Source organism: Genypterus blacodes, unplaced genomic scaffold (genome assembly GCF_046128005.1).
Source record: "Genypterus blacodes isolate CSIRO-AG114 ecotype Tasmania unplaced genomic scaffold, CSIRO-AGI_Gbla_v1 ptg000022l_1, whole genome shotgun sequence".
In the NCBI taxonomy this organism is placed as follows: domain Eukaryota; kingdom Metazoa; phylum Chordata; class Actinopteri; order Ophidiiformes; family Ophidiidae; genus Genypterus; species Genypterus blacodes.
Window position 1 is genome coordinate 4,538,696 of NW_027466835.1, and position 16,894 is coordinate 4,555,589.

At 45.6% G+C, this 16,894-nt stretch overlaps 2 protein-coding genes across 3 annotated transcripts; both read left to right on the forward strand.

The window, feature by feature from the left end:
- Window positions 1-1,158: 1,158 nt before the first annotated feature.
- maza (MYC-associated zinc finger protein a (purine-binding transcription factor)) lies at window positions 1,159-6,215 on the forward strand. Of its 2 annotated transcripts, XM_076142721.1 has the most exons (7): window positions 1,159-2,153; window positions 3,656-3,806; window positions 4,000-4,388; window positions 4,473-4,729; window positions 4,881-4,944; window positions 5,523-5,694; window positions 5,862-6,215. In XM_076142721.1, the coding sequence occupies exons 1-7, from the start codon at window positions 2,121-2,123 to the stop codon at window positions 6,185-6,187; spliced, it is 1,392 nt and encodes a 463-aa protein (XP_075998836.1). In that variant the 5' UTR covers window positions 1,159-2,120; the 3' UTR covers window positions 6,188-6,215. The 2 variants fall into 2 exon arrangements, with proteins under 2 accessions (XP_075998836.1, XP_075998835.1); XM_076142720.1 differs by having other exon boundaries at window positions 4,000-4,729.
- A 2,081-nt stretch (window positions 6,216-8,296) lies between these two features.
- nlk1 (nemo-like kinase, type 1) lies at window positions 8,297-16,068 on the forward strand. The gene is made up of 11 exons (XM_076142722.1): window positions 8,297-9,624; window positions 10,336-10,465; window positions 10,584-10,639; window positions 11,052-11,158; window positions 11,523-11,608; window positions 11,783-11,992; window positions 12,146-12,247; window positions 12,418-12,504; window positions 12,720-12,918; window positions 13,131-13,224; window positions 13,356-16,068. The coding sequence occupies exons 1-11, from the start codon at window positions 9,317-9,319 to the stop codon at window positions 13,402-13,404; spliced, it is 1,428 nt and encodes a 475-aa protein (XP_075998837.1). The 5' UTR covers window positions 8,297-9,316; the 3' UTR covers window positions 13,405-16,068.
- The last annotated feature ends 826 nt before the right edge of the window (window positions 16,069-16,894 follow it).

The window sequence follows — 16,894 nt, forward strand, 5'->3', positions numbered from 1 at the left end:
CAAAGGCTCATTGGTGAATGTGTTGAAATCTAAATATTACTTCCTTACTGATGTGTTTGGTGTAAGGAGTCACTGTATGAATGTATGACAAAATGTCTGCAGCAGTAAGTTTATTCTAGTGTCATATTTGTAACTGTAAACATATTTTATGCTTATTTACATGCAGTGCCTGTGAGTGTGCAAAAGGAACTGCAAAAATAAAGACACATAAATTGAGCTAGCAATCATGGGAATTCAAGACCTTCAATGGCAAGAATTATCAAGTGCGCAAAACTGGTTCCGGGTTAAATATCGACCCCCCCTGTAACTCTCCCTGAAACCTCTGGTTACAGGGGGGGCCAGACCCACTGGTGTCATCGGACGTTGGTCCCGGTGGCCGGAAATAATATAAAGGCAAAAACGTGTTGTCCGTGACGTTCCCGGCGCCCGCGCGCGCTAAACCGATGCCGGGTTTTCTATCCCCATTATTAGCCCCTGAAACACTGGTGGATTCGGTGGCCGGTGGAATCGATGAGTCTTCAGTTGTGGTTGTAACTGTTGGTTCATAAGTAACTGGAACTGACAGGACAGGACAGAAGGATTACATTTAAAATTCAAATTTAATGTAAAATTCCAAATTGAACATTTAATTGCAATAATGACTTAAAGGAAACAAACAAGAAGATACTACGTTTTGACTTGATTACATCATTACATTCACGCCACTAAACCAACGTGGAGCTTCTAACACTTAAATGGAACCCAGCTATTATTGTTATGAATTGTGCACGTGTGACAACTTAACGTAATACAAGTTTTTTTTTTGCTTAATTTCTAGACTTAAGTCCAATTGCTGGACTGTCGTGTCTGAAAGTTATATAGGAACGAACCACAGGGATCAGTGGAGACCAGTTGTGATATTATGGCGATTACGTATTATGTTGAGTTTTCTGTGAGTGCCGAATCATCACATAGTTCCTGGTGAATTTGTTAAATGCGATATCTTGTTTACATGTTTTGCATGTTAAGGATACGTGCAAACCTTCAGTTTCTTGAACAGAGTTTGGTGCGGCTTTGTCTCGGGTCTTTACAGCCTTACGACTGCGTGTACCGACGTTACCACTGTGGGATCCAGCTGTTGCACTTGCGCGTATCGTTACCTTTAAGATGCCGAGGGGATAAAGCATTGTTTTAGCTAAACCCGACACCATTTTACCCAAGAGTTTGCCGCCTCCAGCGAACGCAGAACCGGTCGGCGGCTCCTTCCTGGGCTTTTCGTCGCGGTGAAATGTGGAATTGACGGCTGCGGCGCTGGTGTAACCGGTGGGATTTCATTATTTGTCGGCCTACCAAGTAGCGGCGGCGGGGGCGAGAGGGACGGTGCGAGAGGAGACGGGGTCCGCGCGGAGGGTGCATACACAAAATACTTTCCCTTTAAAGCAGAGAGGGACAGAGGGGGTGAAGACGAGATAAAAAAAGAAAAGGAAGAAAGACCGAGAGGGAGGGAGGGCGAGAGAGAGGAAGAGGATTTGAAAAAAAGAGAAAGATGTCATCCTGTCGATTGAAACACCGAGGCGGAGCCATGGACCGCGGCCGACCAGGAGCGCTCTAGTTATGGGACGAGCTGTACGCAACGCCGAGGCTTGGGATCCATCGTTCGGGCCTTTTCGGAGCTATCGAAAATAAATGACTCCTCAACAGCTGCTGACTATGATTTTTTTACGTTTCGACTACATCCTCCTCAGCTACTTCTGTATAAAAAAGAATCTTTATTTTGCATGCACTTCAACAAATTTTATTACAGTAGACATAAGCAAATTCTATTAAAATGCACCATTAAAGCAAGCATGATAACAACCATTCTGTAGCATTTACAAAAGCGTCTCGCCAGTGCCTGTATGTTGCCATAATAATTCACCACTCTAGGCGCTTAATCACCGCTAACCGTAACTCTGTGTATGTAAATATCCCGTAGTATTGTACATTTTCCTCAATTAGCTAGCAGGTACACGGGAGGTGCGATACAGGCCTCAGATTTTGTTTTCATAGCAGCAGCTGGTGCATTTCTTCCTGGGCTCGCTGCCCTCTTCCCTCCCCTCTTTGGGTCCCAGCCTTCGGGTTTAGTCCTCTCCGTGTTGAGGATGGATGCCTCCTGGAGCAATTTCCTCTTTCAGGTAAGTGTTGAATTGATGTGAAGCTGCTTTTGTGGTTTTGGAGGCTGGGCAGGAGATGGATGGGATGGGGTGGGGGGGGTTTGTCTGTGTGATATTTCTCTGTGGGGGTTAAGTGGGGAGGGGGGGAGAGAAGGAGACAGGGGAGGTCACACAGGGGTCAGGGGAAAGTTGTCTTTTGGCTTGGCTTCCTCTATCCTCTCACAGGTGGACGCCCATGCCAGCTCACCTACTCCAACGTTAGACTGTAACCTAACCAAGTAAATTGATGTAAAATCATACTTACTGTATAGTCTGCTAGTACTGTTCATGTCTTAAAACCTTTACCTAAGTCATTCAGTGTTCATCTCACCTCTTCATCCTTGGTTTTCCCTTTAAACTGCCCCCATTCATGCTAAGGTTCACTAATGACAAAACTTGATCGTGCATGAGCCAAATTTGTTTGTAAGGGATTATCTGAGAGGTCAGCACTGACCTGATCCATGGCCAAAACACCACATACTGCAACGCAGTCCAGCAAAAAACGCAAATAGGTTATGATAGCTATAGTAATGTATATTTTGTGGCAATGAAATTACAAATTCTAGCCAACTACTACAGTAGTTTATTGTGGATGGTCTGCCTCTTCGTTTTGTTCAAGGAGACAGACAAGACTCTAGCTTTTAATTCTGACAAAACCAAACAAAGAAGCATAAACTCTCCATATAAAGTGACCTTAAACTGCTGCAAACCTTAAACAACATGAATTCAAAGTAATGTGGATATTTACAAGGGTACACCAGACACTTCAGTCTGACAAAATCACCATTTATGATGTTATTACTCCGAAATGAACTTACAACAGTGTGCCACAGAAAATTATACATTAAACAGTTATGCACCTTGACAGATCGGTTGATCAGAAATGTAAGATGAAGTGTGATTTTAAAGTAATTTACAGAGGAAACAATTTTACTCACCGCTCTGTGAGTGGAACTCAGCAAAAATGGATGAAGTCAGGCAGGAAGAGAAGTCAACCAGACCCTAAAACAAACTGTTGCAGGAGGTGGAGCTTAAATGCAACACTATAAGATAAGTTCAAATCCCTCATGGAAGCTTAGAGCACGGCTTTAACAACATTCCACTGAAAACATTAAGGAATAAGGGGATTTGATCAGTCTATATACATACAAATGACTCTTACTGTTACACTACCATATGACTGTCTGTACTGTCTGTCATAACAAAATGTAACTCAAGGTGGCCTCTTCCCATTTGGACTGATGGATATAATTCCAAACCTCTCAGTGAGCATCTGCATTTAAAGGCATGTTCACAGTCTCGTCAAATCCCCTGTCAAACCCCAAAACCTGATCATTACAACAGAGCATTGGAGAATGGAGAAGTACTTCTAAAAACAGAGGTTGACATAAATTTGTAATGTTTTGAGAAAAGGGCCAACATTTCAAGACTAATGTTGACTGAGGGGAAATGAAACATCTCTCTTTAAACAATTTCCCTCTCAGACGCCGCCGACTCAGGGCCAGCCAGAGACACCTCTTCAGTCTGAACTTCTGCCGGACCTGACAGGCGCCGCTCAGAGCCCCTCAGCAGAGCAGCTCGTGCCGCCGCCGTCCACCGTCGACACGGCGGCGCTGAGCGAGGAGCCTCTGCCCGGTGAGTGAGGGGGTCTCCAAGTGTTTCATGTTGTGTTGGATAGGGATCCAACAAGTAGATATTAGATATTAAATAGACAGTAGAATTGTATTCATATTCATAGAACAAAATAATGTACTCAAAAGAAAATGAACTCTTGTTGTAAACGTTTGAACTTGAAAGTTTACATTTTTCTTCTTGCTGTGTTTTCCAGTCAAAGCGGTCACCAAACCCAGCAGGCCAGCTCACATCTGTGCCACATGCAACAAGGAGTTCAAAAACAGCTACAACCTGCGGCGGCACCAGTCGGTGCACACGGGCATCAAAATGAAGGACAGAGTCGCCCGCGAGAAGGAGGACGGAGGGAAGGGAGCACGTCTGGACAAGCAGACGGTCCCTCTGTCCCTGCTCCACCTCACCCTGCCCCCCCAGCCGGCTCCTCCTCCGATTGCGCCGGTCGCACCGGAGATCCTCCCCCAACCCGGTCAGCTCAGTCAAGAGAGCCAGCCGGTCTCTGTGTCCATTGCCCCAGCAACTGTAACCATGACTGCGCAACCTCAACCCATCCAAGCTGCTGTTGTCGTTGTGGGTTCCATGGAGCAGGTGGGTTCCTTCCTTCCTTACTTCCTTCCTTCCTTCATTTGCTTACTTAGACAAATGTTTGACGTCTCTGCTTCCGCTTCACAGAATCCCAATCCCAATCCTAATCCTAACTCCAACCAGGTGAGAAAGAACCACGCCTGTGAAGCTTGTGGAAAGGCCTTCAGAGACGTTTATCACCTAAACCGCCACCGGCTGTCCCACTCAGATGAGAAGCCCTACTCCTGCCCCATTTGCCAGCAGCGCTTCAAGAGGAAAGACAGAATGAGTTATCATGTGCGTTCGCACCAAGGCGGAGTGGAGAAACCGTATGTCTGTCCTCACTGCGCCAAGGCCTTTTCGCGGTAAGAAACGTAAAGTTCAACTAAAGACTGCAGCTGCCACATGCATGATTTGAGAGTAGCAGCTTGTCAGCCTCTACATTGTGTGTCACGGCGTTCATTCAGTACGGAAATCTGAGATAAAGCTTTCAGCCGGTTTTCTTTACTTTTTCAGGCCGGACCATCTCAATAGTCATGTTCGACAGGTGCACTCTACAGAGAGACCGTTCAAATGCACGGTAACTTCCACATCCACACATCTACCATGGCCCCTTCCACACATGTATACTAGAACAAAGCAGGATGTCGCTGGAATGTTCCCTGACTTCCTCTTTCACACTTTCACTCTCAACATCAGCAATCACCAGTGTTACATTCACCTGAACCTCCTGCTCAGTCAGGGAGTGTGATCCTCTCTCCAAATATCTGATACGTTGAGAACTAGGTAGAGGGTGAATAAGGGTGGACGTGACACAAAATGCCCTATGTTTACTGTAATTTTGCTGGTATTTGGCCATAGACCATTGAGACTGTAACAGTTCCTTTGATTTGACAAATGATTTGATTTGATTTTCTGCTACCTGATCTCCCAATCAGTCCCTTTCCTGAGTGCATATGTGAAAGGGGCTTAAATTTCAATCCACTCAGTTAACTTAAGAATCAGTTCACATTAAAGGCTAGGTTATCAACATTACCTTAGTGATGATCAATTGTACTGTAAACAAACCATATCTACCCACAGAACTAAGATGGAATGTTGCCAATTTCTTGACCTTGTCTGTACATGGATCAATGCGCGTCTTTATGTCCTACACAGACATGCACGTCTGCATTTGCCACACGGGATCGTCTCCGTGCTCATCTGATCCGGCATGAGGAGAAGGTGCCGTGTCACATATGTGGGAAGCTGCTGTCTGCTGCCTACATCACAGACCACATGAGGGTCCACAACCAGTCACAGCACCACGCCTGCCACCTCTGCAACCGCAGTAAGTTGCACTTAGTTAGGGAAATTTTGACTTTTTAAATTGAATGATTGATTTGAGCTATCTTACACATAGTTGTTAGAATAAAACACATCTTAATGCTCTTGTACACCTTTTTCATTGTTTTCAATGTGGGTGTATTGAGTTTTCTTGTCGCTTCTGTTTTCCAGGTTTTACCACCCTCACCTACCTGCGTGTCCATGCTCAGAAGCACCACGGTCAGGAGTGGAAGGAGAGCGGCGGTGCACGGGGTGGGTTTGGTGGGACGGGTGCTGGAGGAGTGCTCCTCTGCCAGCTTTGTGGAGTGCAGTGCAAGACAGCCACACAGCTCCAGGGCCACATGGGCACCCACGCCAACCAGGGTGACCCCACCACTGACCCAACAAGTGCAGGTCCTGTGGGTACCACCAGCGTGGCCGTTACAGTGTCCAGTGCTAGCACAGTGGGACTGCTGGTCACTGACTGTACCAGTATCGCCCCCCAGCCCCACAGCTAGCATGCTGTGGGGCTGGGGGGGAGGCCGGGGTGGGATGGGCGGGAGTGGGGGTGGGTTTGTGTAATCAGAGTACCTGAGAAAGAGGACACACAGAGAAGAGGACAGAAAGACATCAGCCAAACCAGGTGAGAGAGAGTTAAGTTAAGTGTTTGGTGAACAAATGTATTATTGGACTTAAAGGGAGGGGGGCACACATACACATCCCAGTATGTTTATAATATAGCTGTGAGTCTTCATTGTGCATCAGTAGGCAGCGTTTACCCACAACACGTTGCTATACCTACAGCATGTCAGGGCTGTGCATCCATCAACTTATTTTGGAGATATTTGTGCCCCCTGCTGGATGAAATGCATTATTGCAACACCCCCATCCGCCTTGTCAGACCCTGCTCGTTCAGCCAAACAATTCATGAATCTGGAGATCGTATAATAAAAGTAATCATTTGGTAATGCAAATTAAATCTAAATGTAAATGAGATTTAACTCACCGTAATGCAAATGCTGGAACCCATAACAGTGTTTGGAGGCGATTGGGCAAATACACCCACACATGCACTCTCCAATTATAGTAGTATAATAGCATAATGATAATAGATTATGTTTGTGACTTAATTGCAGTGTGGACAAACATTTAAAGTGCTGAGTGCATGTAACCAAAGTGACTGTCCGCATCTCTCTCTCTCGACTTTTCAGATAATTTCTTCCGCAACTGCCAAAAGTGGACACAGACGAGGGGAGACTGCCAAGGAAATCCTCTTCTCTGCTCAGCCTGGCTTGTGGTCTCATGAGGACATGTCCCTTTTGAACATTTGTCTTCTGTGTGAACTCAATCAGCAGTGTGTTAAATAGGAAACTTGTCGCTAATACTGAGAGAGTGCACTCTCAACAGTACGTGTCCCGTACTGTATGTGTCATCTTGTGACACTCTGATCCACACCAGACGAGTCAAAGCCGTGGGAAAACATGGATAAGACAATAAGGGAACCTCGTCTCGTGAATTTAAGAGGAAAATGAATGAGTATTTTTATTCATATGGCTTTGCAGTTAGCTACTTCCATTTGCCACATCATTTCACTGTCAACTTAAACTGGCCTACGCAGGCTTTCATGATTTTGTAAAGGCTTTTGGTGTTTTTAGATGATTTTTATTCCATGATATTAGTGTTTGTTTCTGATGGGGAAATTGACTTAAACACTTAAACACTGTTTATCTCAGTTTCTCCTCTAATTTATGACAAAACCGTCTCCAGTTTGCCCTTTTCAAGTCCAGCTTTGTGCAGAACAGAGAACCATCCTACAATAACATAGGAACAGCTGTTTTAGATGGGCCATTGTGTATATACTATTTTATGTAGCTGATAAAGGCAAACTAATAATTGTTTGTGTATATTTTCCTCAAGAGCCTGACTGAATTTCTGAGGCCAATATTAATTAAAAAAAACCTATATATATATATATATGAGCGAGAAAGAAAAATCTGATGACAAAATCAACTGATATTAGGATTGTTGTTTTGTTTTGTATTGTTTGTTACAACTGTACTTCTGATGCAGGATATTTTAGTAATGAGGAACAATACACTTTGAACAATGAAATTCACAAAACTAATTTGAAATTAATGATGATAATGAAAAAATAGAAATATAACCGGAATGTAGAAAATAAGAATAGAATAGATTGATTAAAAACACCTTTATCTAGTATTTCTTTGTGCATATCGACATATCGGTCAGGCTCTGTTCCCCTCAGACACTGAATGTGCATAACTTCTTTACTTCATATGATCTTTGTTCTTTCTCTGGATGCTGGTTTGTAATTCTTGGGCAGGTTAATCGCCATGTAATTCGTTGCTACCTTGGTGACACATTTTCTGTGGCTGTATTTGATGCATAGTGCATAGCGCTTCGTTACGACTGTATTAAAGGCAGTACAGTGCATGTGTGGATTCAAGTTAACGTAATCAACACGAGTTTCTGAGTGACTGTCGATTGTATCTGCACTTTTGTTTTGTTATATCTCTGCTCTGCCCCCTGCGCGCGGGGGTCTCCAGCATTGTTTACACCAACGACCCTCCCCCCGCCGGCTCTGCTATTAGCTCCTCCCCCTCCGGACAGGCTAGCCAGCTAGCACCGAGGGTCGCTACATCAGAGCGACACAGAACACCGCTGGCTTTAAATTAAACTGAGAACACACACGCCCAAGTGGATTCGAACTGAGACGACTTAGAGAACAGAGAGAAGTTTTACAAGACGTTTCCACATTTGGATATCACGCCACCATAACGAGCTCGCGCGTTATCAAACGCTAAGAAGCTAAGTGGTCAGCTACAATCCAGCTAGCTAACAATCCGGTTAGCAGCGGGAGCTTTTCAGCGTCTAAGGGGATTTACTTTGACTCTCTCCGTCTTTTTTCGGGACATGCTACTGCCATTTTAACTAATCTCGAGTGTTTTGTTGCCTGCAATAAGTTGTCAGGGGAAATATTTGTTTCTGAAATATGTAGGTCACGGTACCCGGCCAGCGATAGCTATATGGGTCACAGACATCATTGGTTATTAGCTGGAACAGCTGGTTAGCACGACAGCTAGCTGATAGCCCCGATAGCAGAGGTTTAATTATTAGGGATTTCTGTTCAACGGGCTTAATATTTGATTTTAAAATTGTGACGCATATCTGGTTGATTTTTTTGTTGCAAGTCGGATATTGTTAACTTTAGTTAATCGGAACAACTTCGCTCCTTAAACCAGCTATCGGCAAACAAAGGTAACTTAGCTCGCTGACTAAAGTGTTTGGAGTTTATCTGCTGTGTTTACGCCACAGTCGGGGTTTCATGGGTTTCTGCGCCTAAGCGAACACGATTCCGATTTGTCTGCGTTCTCCATCGTACTAAACTCGGCGTTAGAGCCCCATCCTGGCCGCTGGGTCAGTGGCATCCCTGGCTTCACTTTGGGGGCAGTGTTCGCTTGTTTACATCGGTGTGGCTGTGTATCATGCTCGGCAGACCCTTCCTCGTTTATAAGCATCGGGAGCTGATGATCGTCGCAGGGCCGCGTTCTCTCTGCGCCTAGCGGGGTTACAGTAGCTCGGTTCGCCTCTTTAACGAGGCTTCTGTCGGAGATTTGGTGAGGAGTATGGCATTTCACGGTGCAGGCCGACAAACCGTTTGTGGTGACTTGTTTCCGGGCTCTGACTTGGGCCACAAGTATTTCTGTGTCAACTCCTCCTGCGGAGCCCCCTCGACGGGCCTCAGCGCAACACCGTGCTTGACTGGGCCCACTGCCCCTGCAGGGACGCCCCGACACCCCACAGCCCTCGGAGGAAGCACCGGCGGCGGAGCGGCGGTTCCTCAACCTTACAGCAACCCGGCCAGCGAGGTGCCCAGCCCGGCAGAGATGGAGCCAGACAGGCCCATCGGCTATGGCGCATTTGGCGTTGTTTGGTAAGCAGACATCCACTGGCTGGAGCTCACCAGAGGGTTTACACGTGTTAACCTATTTAACATCCTATGATGCATCACGAATACTTCACATTCCTGCTGAGCAAAGTGCTTTAGCTTCACCAGCTATAGGGCTTGTTTCGCAAAGAAAGTTAGAAGACACTTATGTACTGTGGTTTGCAATCTAAAATTGATTCTTACCGAAAGTGATTTACATTGCTCTCTTCAATTCACTTTCCAGGCAGACATTTGTTTTCCTTTCATCTCTGTACAGTTTGTACTTCGCGTGGTAAACCAAGCTTTAATCTGAAGTAGTCGCTGGTTTACTATAATAGCACACACTGTGTCACTGTTACAACTCCTAGATCCAAAACCATTGATCAGAACTTGAGTTAGATAGACTACTGAATATAATGGTGATCACTCCTTGCATGGAGCTTGAAAAACACAATTCAGCAATCTTGTGCACCACATCAGCATAATCAGCTATTTAGCTATACATTACTTTTACCACCTGTTTTGTGCTGTAATTATGTTGTGCATGTTGTGAGTGTATCCATAATCAGATCACCCTATGGGATCAATTATTTCACCAAACTAGCCTGCTTGCTCAGGACTTTGAATTGGCCTAGTTTAGCCCTTTGGTAAATACTTAAACTTGCAGGCACTTAAAGATGACTTGCTTGAAATAATGTGATTTTCCATTTTTTGTAGGTCAGTCACAGATCCTCGTGATGGTCGAAAGGTGGCTTTGAAGAAGATGCCTAATGTCTTCCAGAACCTGGTCTCCTGTAAGAGGGTCTTCAGAGAGCTGAGGATGCTGTGTTACTTCAAGCATGACAATGTAATGACTGAGGGGAAGTGGGGGGTAGAATTGGCATAGATGGGATCAAACATGGTCACGGTTGGTAAGGAAAGATCGATAATTGATTGTGTGCGTGTTTGTTTTTCTTTTTATGCAGGTTCTGTCAGCTTTGGACATTTTACAGCCTCCACAAATCGACTGCTTTGAGGAAATGTATCCTTGACCTGCATAGCAACAAGTGATCGCCATTTAGTCGTAACTGTGAGGCTTATCTGTTTTGTATTTTTAGTAGATGTATTTCTGGCACACCTCCATCACATCCATTTACTTTTCTCAAAGCTTATGTCCCAATTTCGCTCCATTAGTTGTCCCTGTCATGTCCTCCTTTTTATTCCTTCCACTTTATATAGCTACTTGTCTCTAAATCCAGTTCATCACTGTAGATGTCAGGTATGTGAAGTAGGTACCTTGAACAATGGAACTTTTTGTGTGTTTAGTGTCTCAAACTCAATTTTAAAAACACAGTCACTCACTGACCTAGAGCGGTGCACTTGGCCGTGTTTATGTAGGCAGGATGGTCAGTCATGTATGTCAGAGTTTCTCCTTGACAGCTGATGCTCCACAGCTACGTGATAACAGAGCTGATGCAGAGCGACCTCCACAAAGTGATCGTGTCTCCTCAGCCCCTCACCACTGACCACATCAAGGTCTTCCTTTATCAGATCCTTCGAGGTGAGTAGCTGGTTTGCCGGGAACCGATTGTCAGCTGAGATGACGTAGATGGCTACAGTCCAGCCTGCAAAACACGTCATGGGACTGTAAACTATACTACAGAAGTTTCTCTTGTGATCTTCATCCCTTTGAAGATTCTAACGGGACGTAGTTCTGATTTCATCAAAGCTTCAGTATGCTTGGAATATATAGAATAATAAGCATATTGAACAGTTCAGTCAGCATATGTTGTTGTTGTGGATCCATCTGCTCAGCCTTCTTATTTTTCTCTTTTATGTGGACACACTATACTGAGAATCAGTCAATATGTAGATGTGGATACAGGAAGAGGAGGAGGATTGTAATTGTTGTGTTCTTTGATCAGGTCTGAAGTATCTTCACTCTGCTGGGATCCTGCACAGAGACATAAAACCTGGAAATCTGCTTGTCAACAGCAACTGCTTGCTCAAGGTAACCCAGTTTGTGCTTTCACCAAATTGGAACAAAGTCGTCTGCATTGAAGTGCGGTCACTGGGCTGTGCTATAGTTAGAGTGACAATGTTTTGCTATTCATCCAAAAGGCCTCTTGGGCTCTTCTTCACTTCTGCTCACGCGCAACTTTTAAAATGCAATTCTCTTGGTTAGATTTGTGATTTTGGTTTGGCACGTGTGGAGGAGCCCGACCCCTCACGCCACATGACCCAGGAGGTGGTGACGCAGTACTACAGAGCACCCGAGGTTCTGATGGGCTGTCGGCATTACGGCTCAGCCATCGACGTCTGGTCAGTCGGTTGCATCTTTGCTGAGCTGCTGGGACGACGCATCCTTTTCCAGGCCCAGAGCCCCATTCAGCAGGTGAGAACTGTTCCTGAAGATTCTTGATGATGTTAAGAGTCAAACATCCATACATCCACCATATTCATGTATGTTCCTTGTGCATAGAGCCACCCTTTCCCTTCAGATAAATAAATCGGACCTCAATATAAATCAGTTTGTCTTCTGTTTCAGTTGGATCTGATCACAGACCTGCTGGGAACTCCTCCTCTCTCTGCCCTGTCTTCAGCCTGTGAGGGGGCCAGAGCCCACATCCTGAGGGGGCCTCACAAACCAGTACGTAACACACGTGGTCTGCTCACATGATCGTCTCAGGGATGCTCCACTCGGGGCATTTTCAGGCCAGCAGTCACTCGTACCTCACAGTGGTTTTAACTCATCACTTCATCTGTGCATTGTCCACGTGTGCCTGCTAACCAATCAGTCCTTTGTTTTGTGCTCCTCAGCCGTCGCTGTCGGTGCTCTACATGCTCTCTGATGGAGCCACACACGAAGCCGTGCATCTGCTCTGTCGGATGTTGGTCTTTGATCCGGTGAGTAGAGATGATTTGGTCTCGGTAATGTTCCCATCATGTTTACTCCCACACAGCAAAGTCGTCTCTCATTGTGGGAAAATCGAGACAAAACATTTTCAATCAATTTAATGCATTTATGTCAATTGTGACTATCTACTGTTTTTTTCTCTCTTATATCATAAATCCTTTTTTAACCCCGTCTTGACTTTATCTCTATGTTGTTGTTTGTTCAGGCTAAACGTATTTCTGGTAGCGACGCCCTCTCCCATCCCTACCTGGACGAGGGCCGCCTGCGCTACCACACCTGCATGTGTCAGTGTTGTTACTCGGTTCCCAGTGGCCGAGTTTACACCCGGGACTTTGAGCCGGTGGCAGAGCGGCCGTTCAGCCACAGCTACGAGAACAGCCTGCTCTCCGTGTGGCAGGGCAAAGGTACAGTGCACCGATCAGTTCCTGTGTTTATGAAACCAAATGTAAACGGAACAGCAAAGCTTCCATTTATTATTTGATGACAGAATTCACATTTTGTTCATACTGAATCTGATCTCAGGGAACAATCTATCGCCATCAAGTACTTGGGGAACAGAAGTAGAAGATGTAGCACAATAGCGTCTAATGTTTTTCCTTCTTTGTCCCATCGTCAGAATTAATCCATCGCTTCATAACGGAGCATCAGCAGGGCAAGCGAGTGCCACTGTGTATCAACCCTCAGAGTGCTGCCTTCAAGACCTTCATCAGGTGAGGGGGAGGATGGTAGAACCACCGGTCAAGACGATTACAAACGGGGATAACGGCCCACACTTTCAGTTTCTCTTCTCTGCACCGGGCCTCCAGTATGACCTTCTTGTCTTCTGTGCTTCTTTCCTCAGGTCCACTGCTTGGCACTCGTCCAAGGTGTCCAGGAAGGAGGAGAGATGAAGCGTCCTCCTCTCCGCAGGGAGGAGCAGCAGCAGCAGTACCATAAGGGATCCCTTTGGCTGCAGCGTCACAAAATACTGAATTTGTTGGGTCTGTTTTTTGACTGGCGAGATGCGGAGGAGGAAAACGCGCCAAAACCAGAGGGATAAACAGTGGCCAGTGCTCCTTCTGACAATCCCTGTCTGCCCATACCCCTCCCACCCATAGATCCCCCCAACCCACCTCCAATACAAGCAAAACTACGCTTAAAAACAGAAAATCAGACCCAAACCGCTGATGCTACAGCCATTTCTGGTGCTGAATCATCAATAAGTGCTGCTGAAGTTCTTTTGGATGGATGAGGAAGTGCTTGTGTGTGTGTTTGTGTGTGAGTGTGTGTCATAACCCTGCTATCAGGGCTGTGACCAGAGAAACTGAACTTGGTACTAGAATGAGTTTGTCCAGCTGTGTAAGAGACGTTAAGGATTAATGATTTTAATTGTTTGGTAGAATTGAGGCTTAGTTTTATTTAGTTTTCTTTTGAAGTCATTCCAGCTCTGTGCAATATGGTTTGATAATACACCGATTAAACGCGTCGGGCTAAAAGGCAGGCGGCTCAGTCGGCACGCTCGCTTGCCAACCAGCCATTCAGACAAAGAGACAACCCACCGGCTGGTCGTGTCATGAACTTCTCCTCCCTCCCTCTTGACCCCCCTGACCCTCACCGCCAAACACCGCCAACTTTTGTTTTGGTTTCCCTGCGCAGCCAGAACTGCATCTGATCACTGTGTTTTCATCGCTCTGCCTTTGACTAAACATGACGATCACTTTTACAGAGATGTAGCAGTTTTCACCGCAGGCTGTCAACGTTTCTGGGCAAAACGTAAAGGGAGCGTCTTCTCCCTGCGTGTCCCCCTTTTTTTTGTTTTCCTTCTTTTCCAGCGAGGTTGTTTAGATATTGTCAGTGTTTGCTTAACCGCCATCCCCAGGCGTTGGCCACACACCGCAGGGCGTGATGCTGGAAGATGTAGAGGCGAAAGACTTGTTTCATTGAAGCAAAATAGGAAGAAAGTCTTAACTCCCTGCTCCTGATTTTAAGCTGGTTTGGTGTCAGATTGTGTAATGGTAAGAATTTGTGGAACCCCTTTTTTATGCTGACAGGGATAGGATAGTGTAACGGCTTTTAGTGCTTAGTTGTGTTGTCTAAACCGCGACTCTCTACTGGAAAGATGCCAACGCCAGAAGCTCCTGGTGGCTGCTTGGTTTGAGTTTGAGTGATGGCCGGCTTTGGTGCGGTGGCAGAGAGCGGCTCCACGCTGACTCGCCTCACATTCACCGAGTGTTCTTGTTGTTTTCCCTGCTGAACACACCTCTGACTCTAACCTCCTCAGCCGTGCCGCGCTGTCACAAAGTAACAAGGGAAACCTCTTACAATTTTGTTTTAAAGTTCTTAATTTATTGAGTGTTTGTTGGAAGAGTGTGTGTGTGTGTGTGTGTGTGTCTTCACCCGGTGTTTCTTTTTTTGTTCAAAGTGGGAAACGTGCGCCCCCCCCCCCCCCCTTTTGTGCCCGGGGCGGTCTCGTTACCTCAAACCCAGTGGGGGTGGGGGGGGTACGAGAAGGTTGTGAACCCCAGGATGGGACGTGTTTGTGTGTTTGTGTGTGCGTGCGTGCGTGCGTGCGTGCACGTCTGTAAACTGAAATCCTCCACACTGTGTAGGTGGATGTTGCCATCATTCCTCCAGACTCACGGACTCTTCTTCTTTTACCTCTCGCTCACTCCTCGTCTCTCATCCTGCTGTGAAGCATTTCAGAGCTGATAGGGAGCTTGTTTGTGAAATGCTGCTGTTTTGTTGTGTTGTTCCTTTTTTGTTTCTTTGATTTGTCGTATTGGTTCTGATTCGGTTTAAGGCTCAGGTGTCCCATTGCAGACTGTAAATTGTATAAACCCACATAAGGATGCACCAGTATTTATCCTGCTATGGAATATCAGGCTGATCCCACCTGGTTAAAAAACCTTAAAAAAAGAAAGGTATCAGATATTCTATATACAATGTAAGATGTCAGACACGTAGGAGGTCTTAGACGACCGCTACTGCTCTCTTGTGGTGTACTATGATTATATTTTGAGATTCTTTTGTCCAGTGATAACACACGGGTGGATTTAGTGGACGCGAGTCTCAAACATTTGCATGTCATCGATCCCAAACTACCATTGCGTGATGATATGAAGCCAGCGGGTTAAACTCGCCATTATTTCTACTGTCGTGCAGTGAAAGCTCCGATCCTTAGAGGCGTTTTTATTAAAAATTTGTATTTATATCACTGCTGAGTATTCTCCTACACTGCAAGGTTCCCACGTTCAGGTTGATGTTCTGCTCTCCGGACAGCTAGTGTGTCTCTTCACTTTAGTGCCGTTTGAACACCAACCTGAGGGGAACTCAAGAGTGTTGAGGGAAATAAGCAGTGGTTTGTGATCGCCGTGTCCCACGAAGAGACGAGAAACCAGCCATGAATCTATTCACAAGGCTGATGACTAATATGTCATTTGCTGCATCATTCACACATCTTGTCTGTGGGATGAATTCATGGTTTGTTTTGGTCTCCCGTGGGATGTTGTCGTTAATTAACACATCCAAATAATTCCAGCCTAATGCAAACCATTGACGTAACATCTTGAGGCCACTTCCCCCCCCAAAAAACCCATCCAGAATTCATTTGGTTGAAGCGTTTCTTTGTCAAAGTCACATGCAGTATGATCCTTCTGAAAAAATAATTTCAACCAGATTTATCCCGTCACTTTTAAACTAGACTGTTAGACATCTCCACACCTAGACCAGGGGCCGCGGCTCCTGGAGCAGAGATCTAGAAAGGGTCCAAGTGCAGTGACCCTAGAGCTCAGGCAGGAAAGACCACTGAGCGTTTTCGGGCTTGGCGGAGGAGGGGGGGGGGCTCTGGGACCCTCCCGGACCCTGGACTCCCGATTCATTAAAACGCTCAAACCTCAAAAAGTAGGAACATAGAGAAGGTCCCTGCGAGGTGCCGGGTGCAGGGTCAGCCAGAATGCGTACCTTTGTATATCTGCATGTGTATATTTATTACTATCCCACGGAGAGCGTTTGGGTTTGAATGCTGTGCAATGGTTGAGTTGTCAACATTGAGGAAAAAAAAAAGACCTACATTTTTTTTTTTTTTGTTGTGGTAATTTTTATTTAATTCATCTTTAGGAAGTGATTTTATTATTATGGAGTTCTTTCTGTTGGTTGTGATCCCAGTTCTATTTTCTTTGTTTTTCTGTTGTTGTGTTAGTAGAGAGGACAGTTGTGTTGCTTTTATTTGGCGTCGCTTGGCCTCGTGTGGTGCTCGTCCCCTGCACTCATCCAAACGTTAGCTGACGGCCGTGTTTAGAATCCGTTTTCAGCTCGTGTCTCTTCAGTTTTTGCCAATAATAGTTTGATGCGTGTGCGTGTGTGTGTGTGTAGAACAGCGCAGGGCGGACACACACCTGGTCA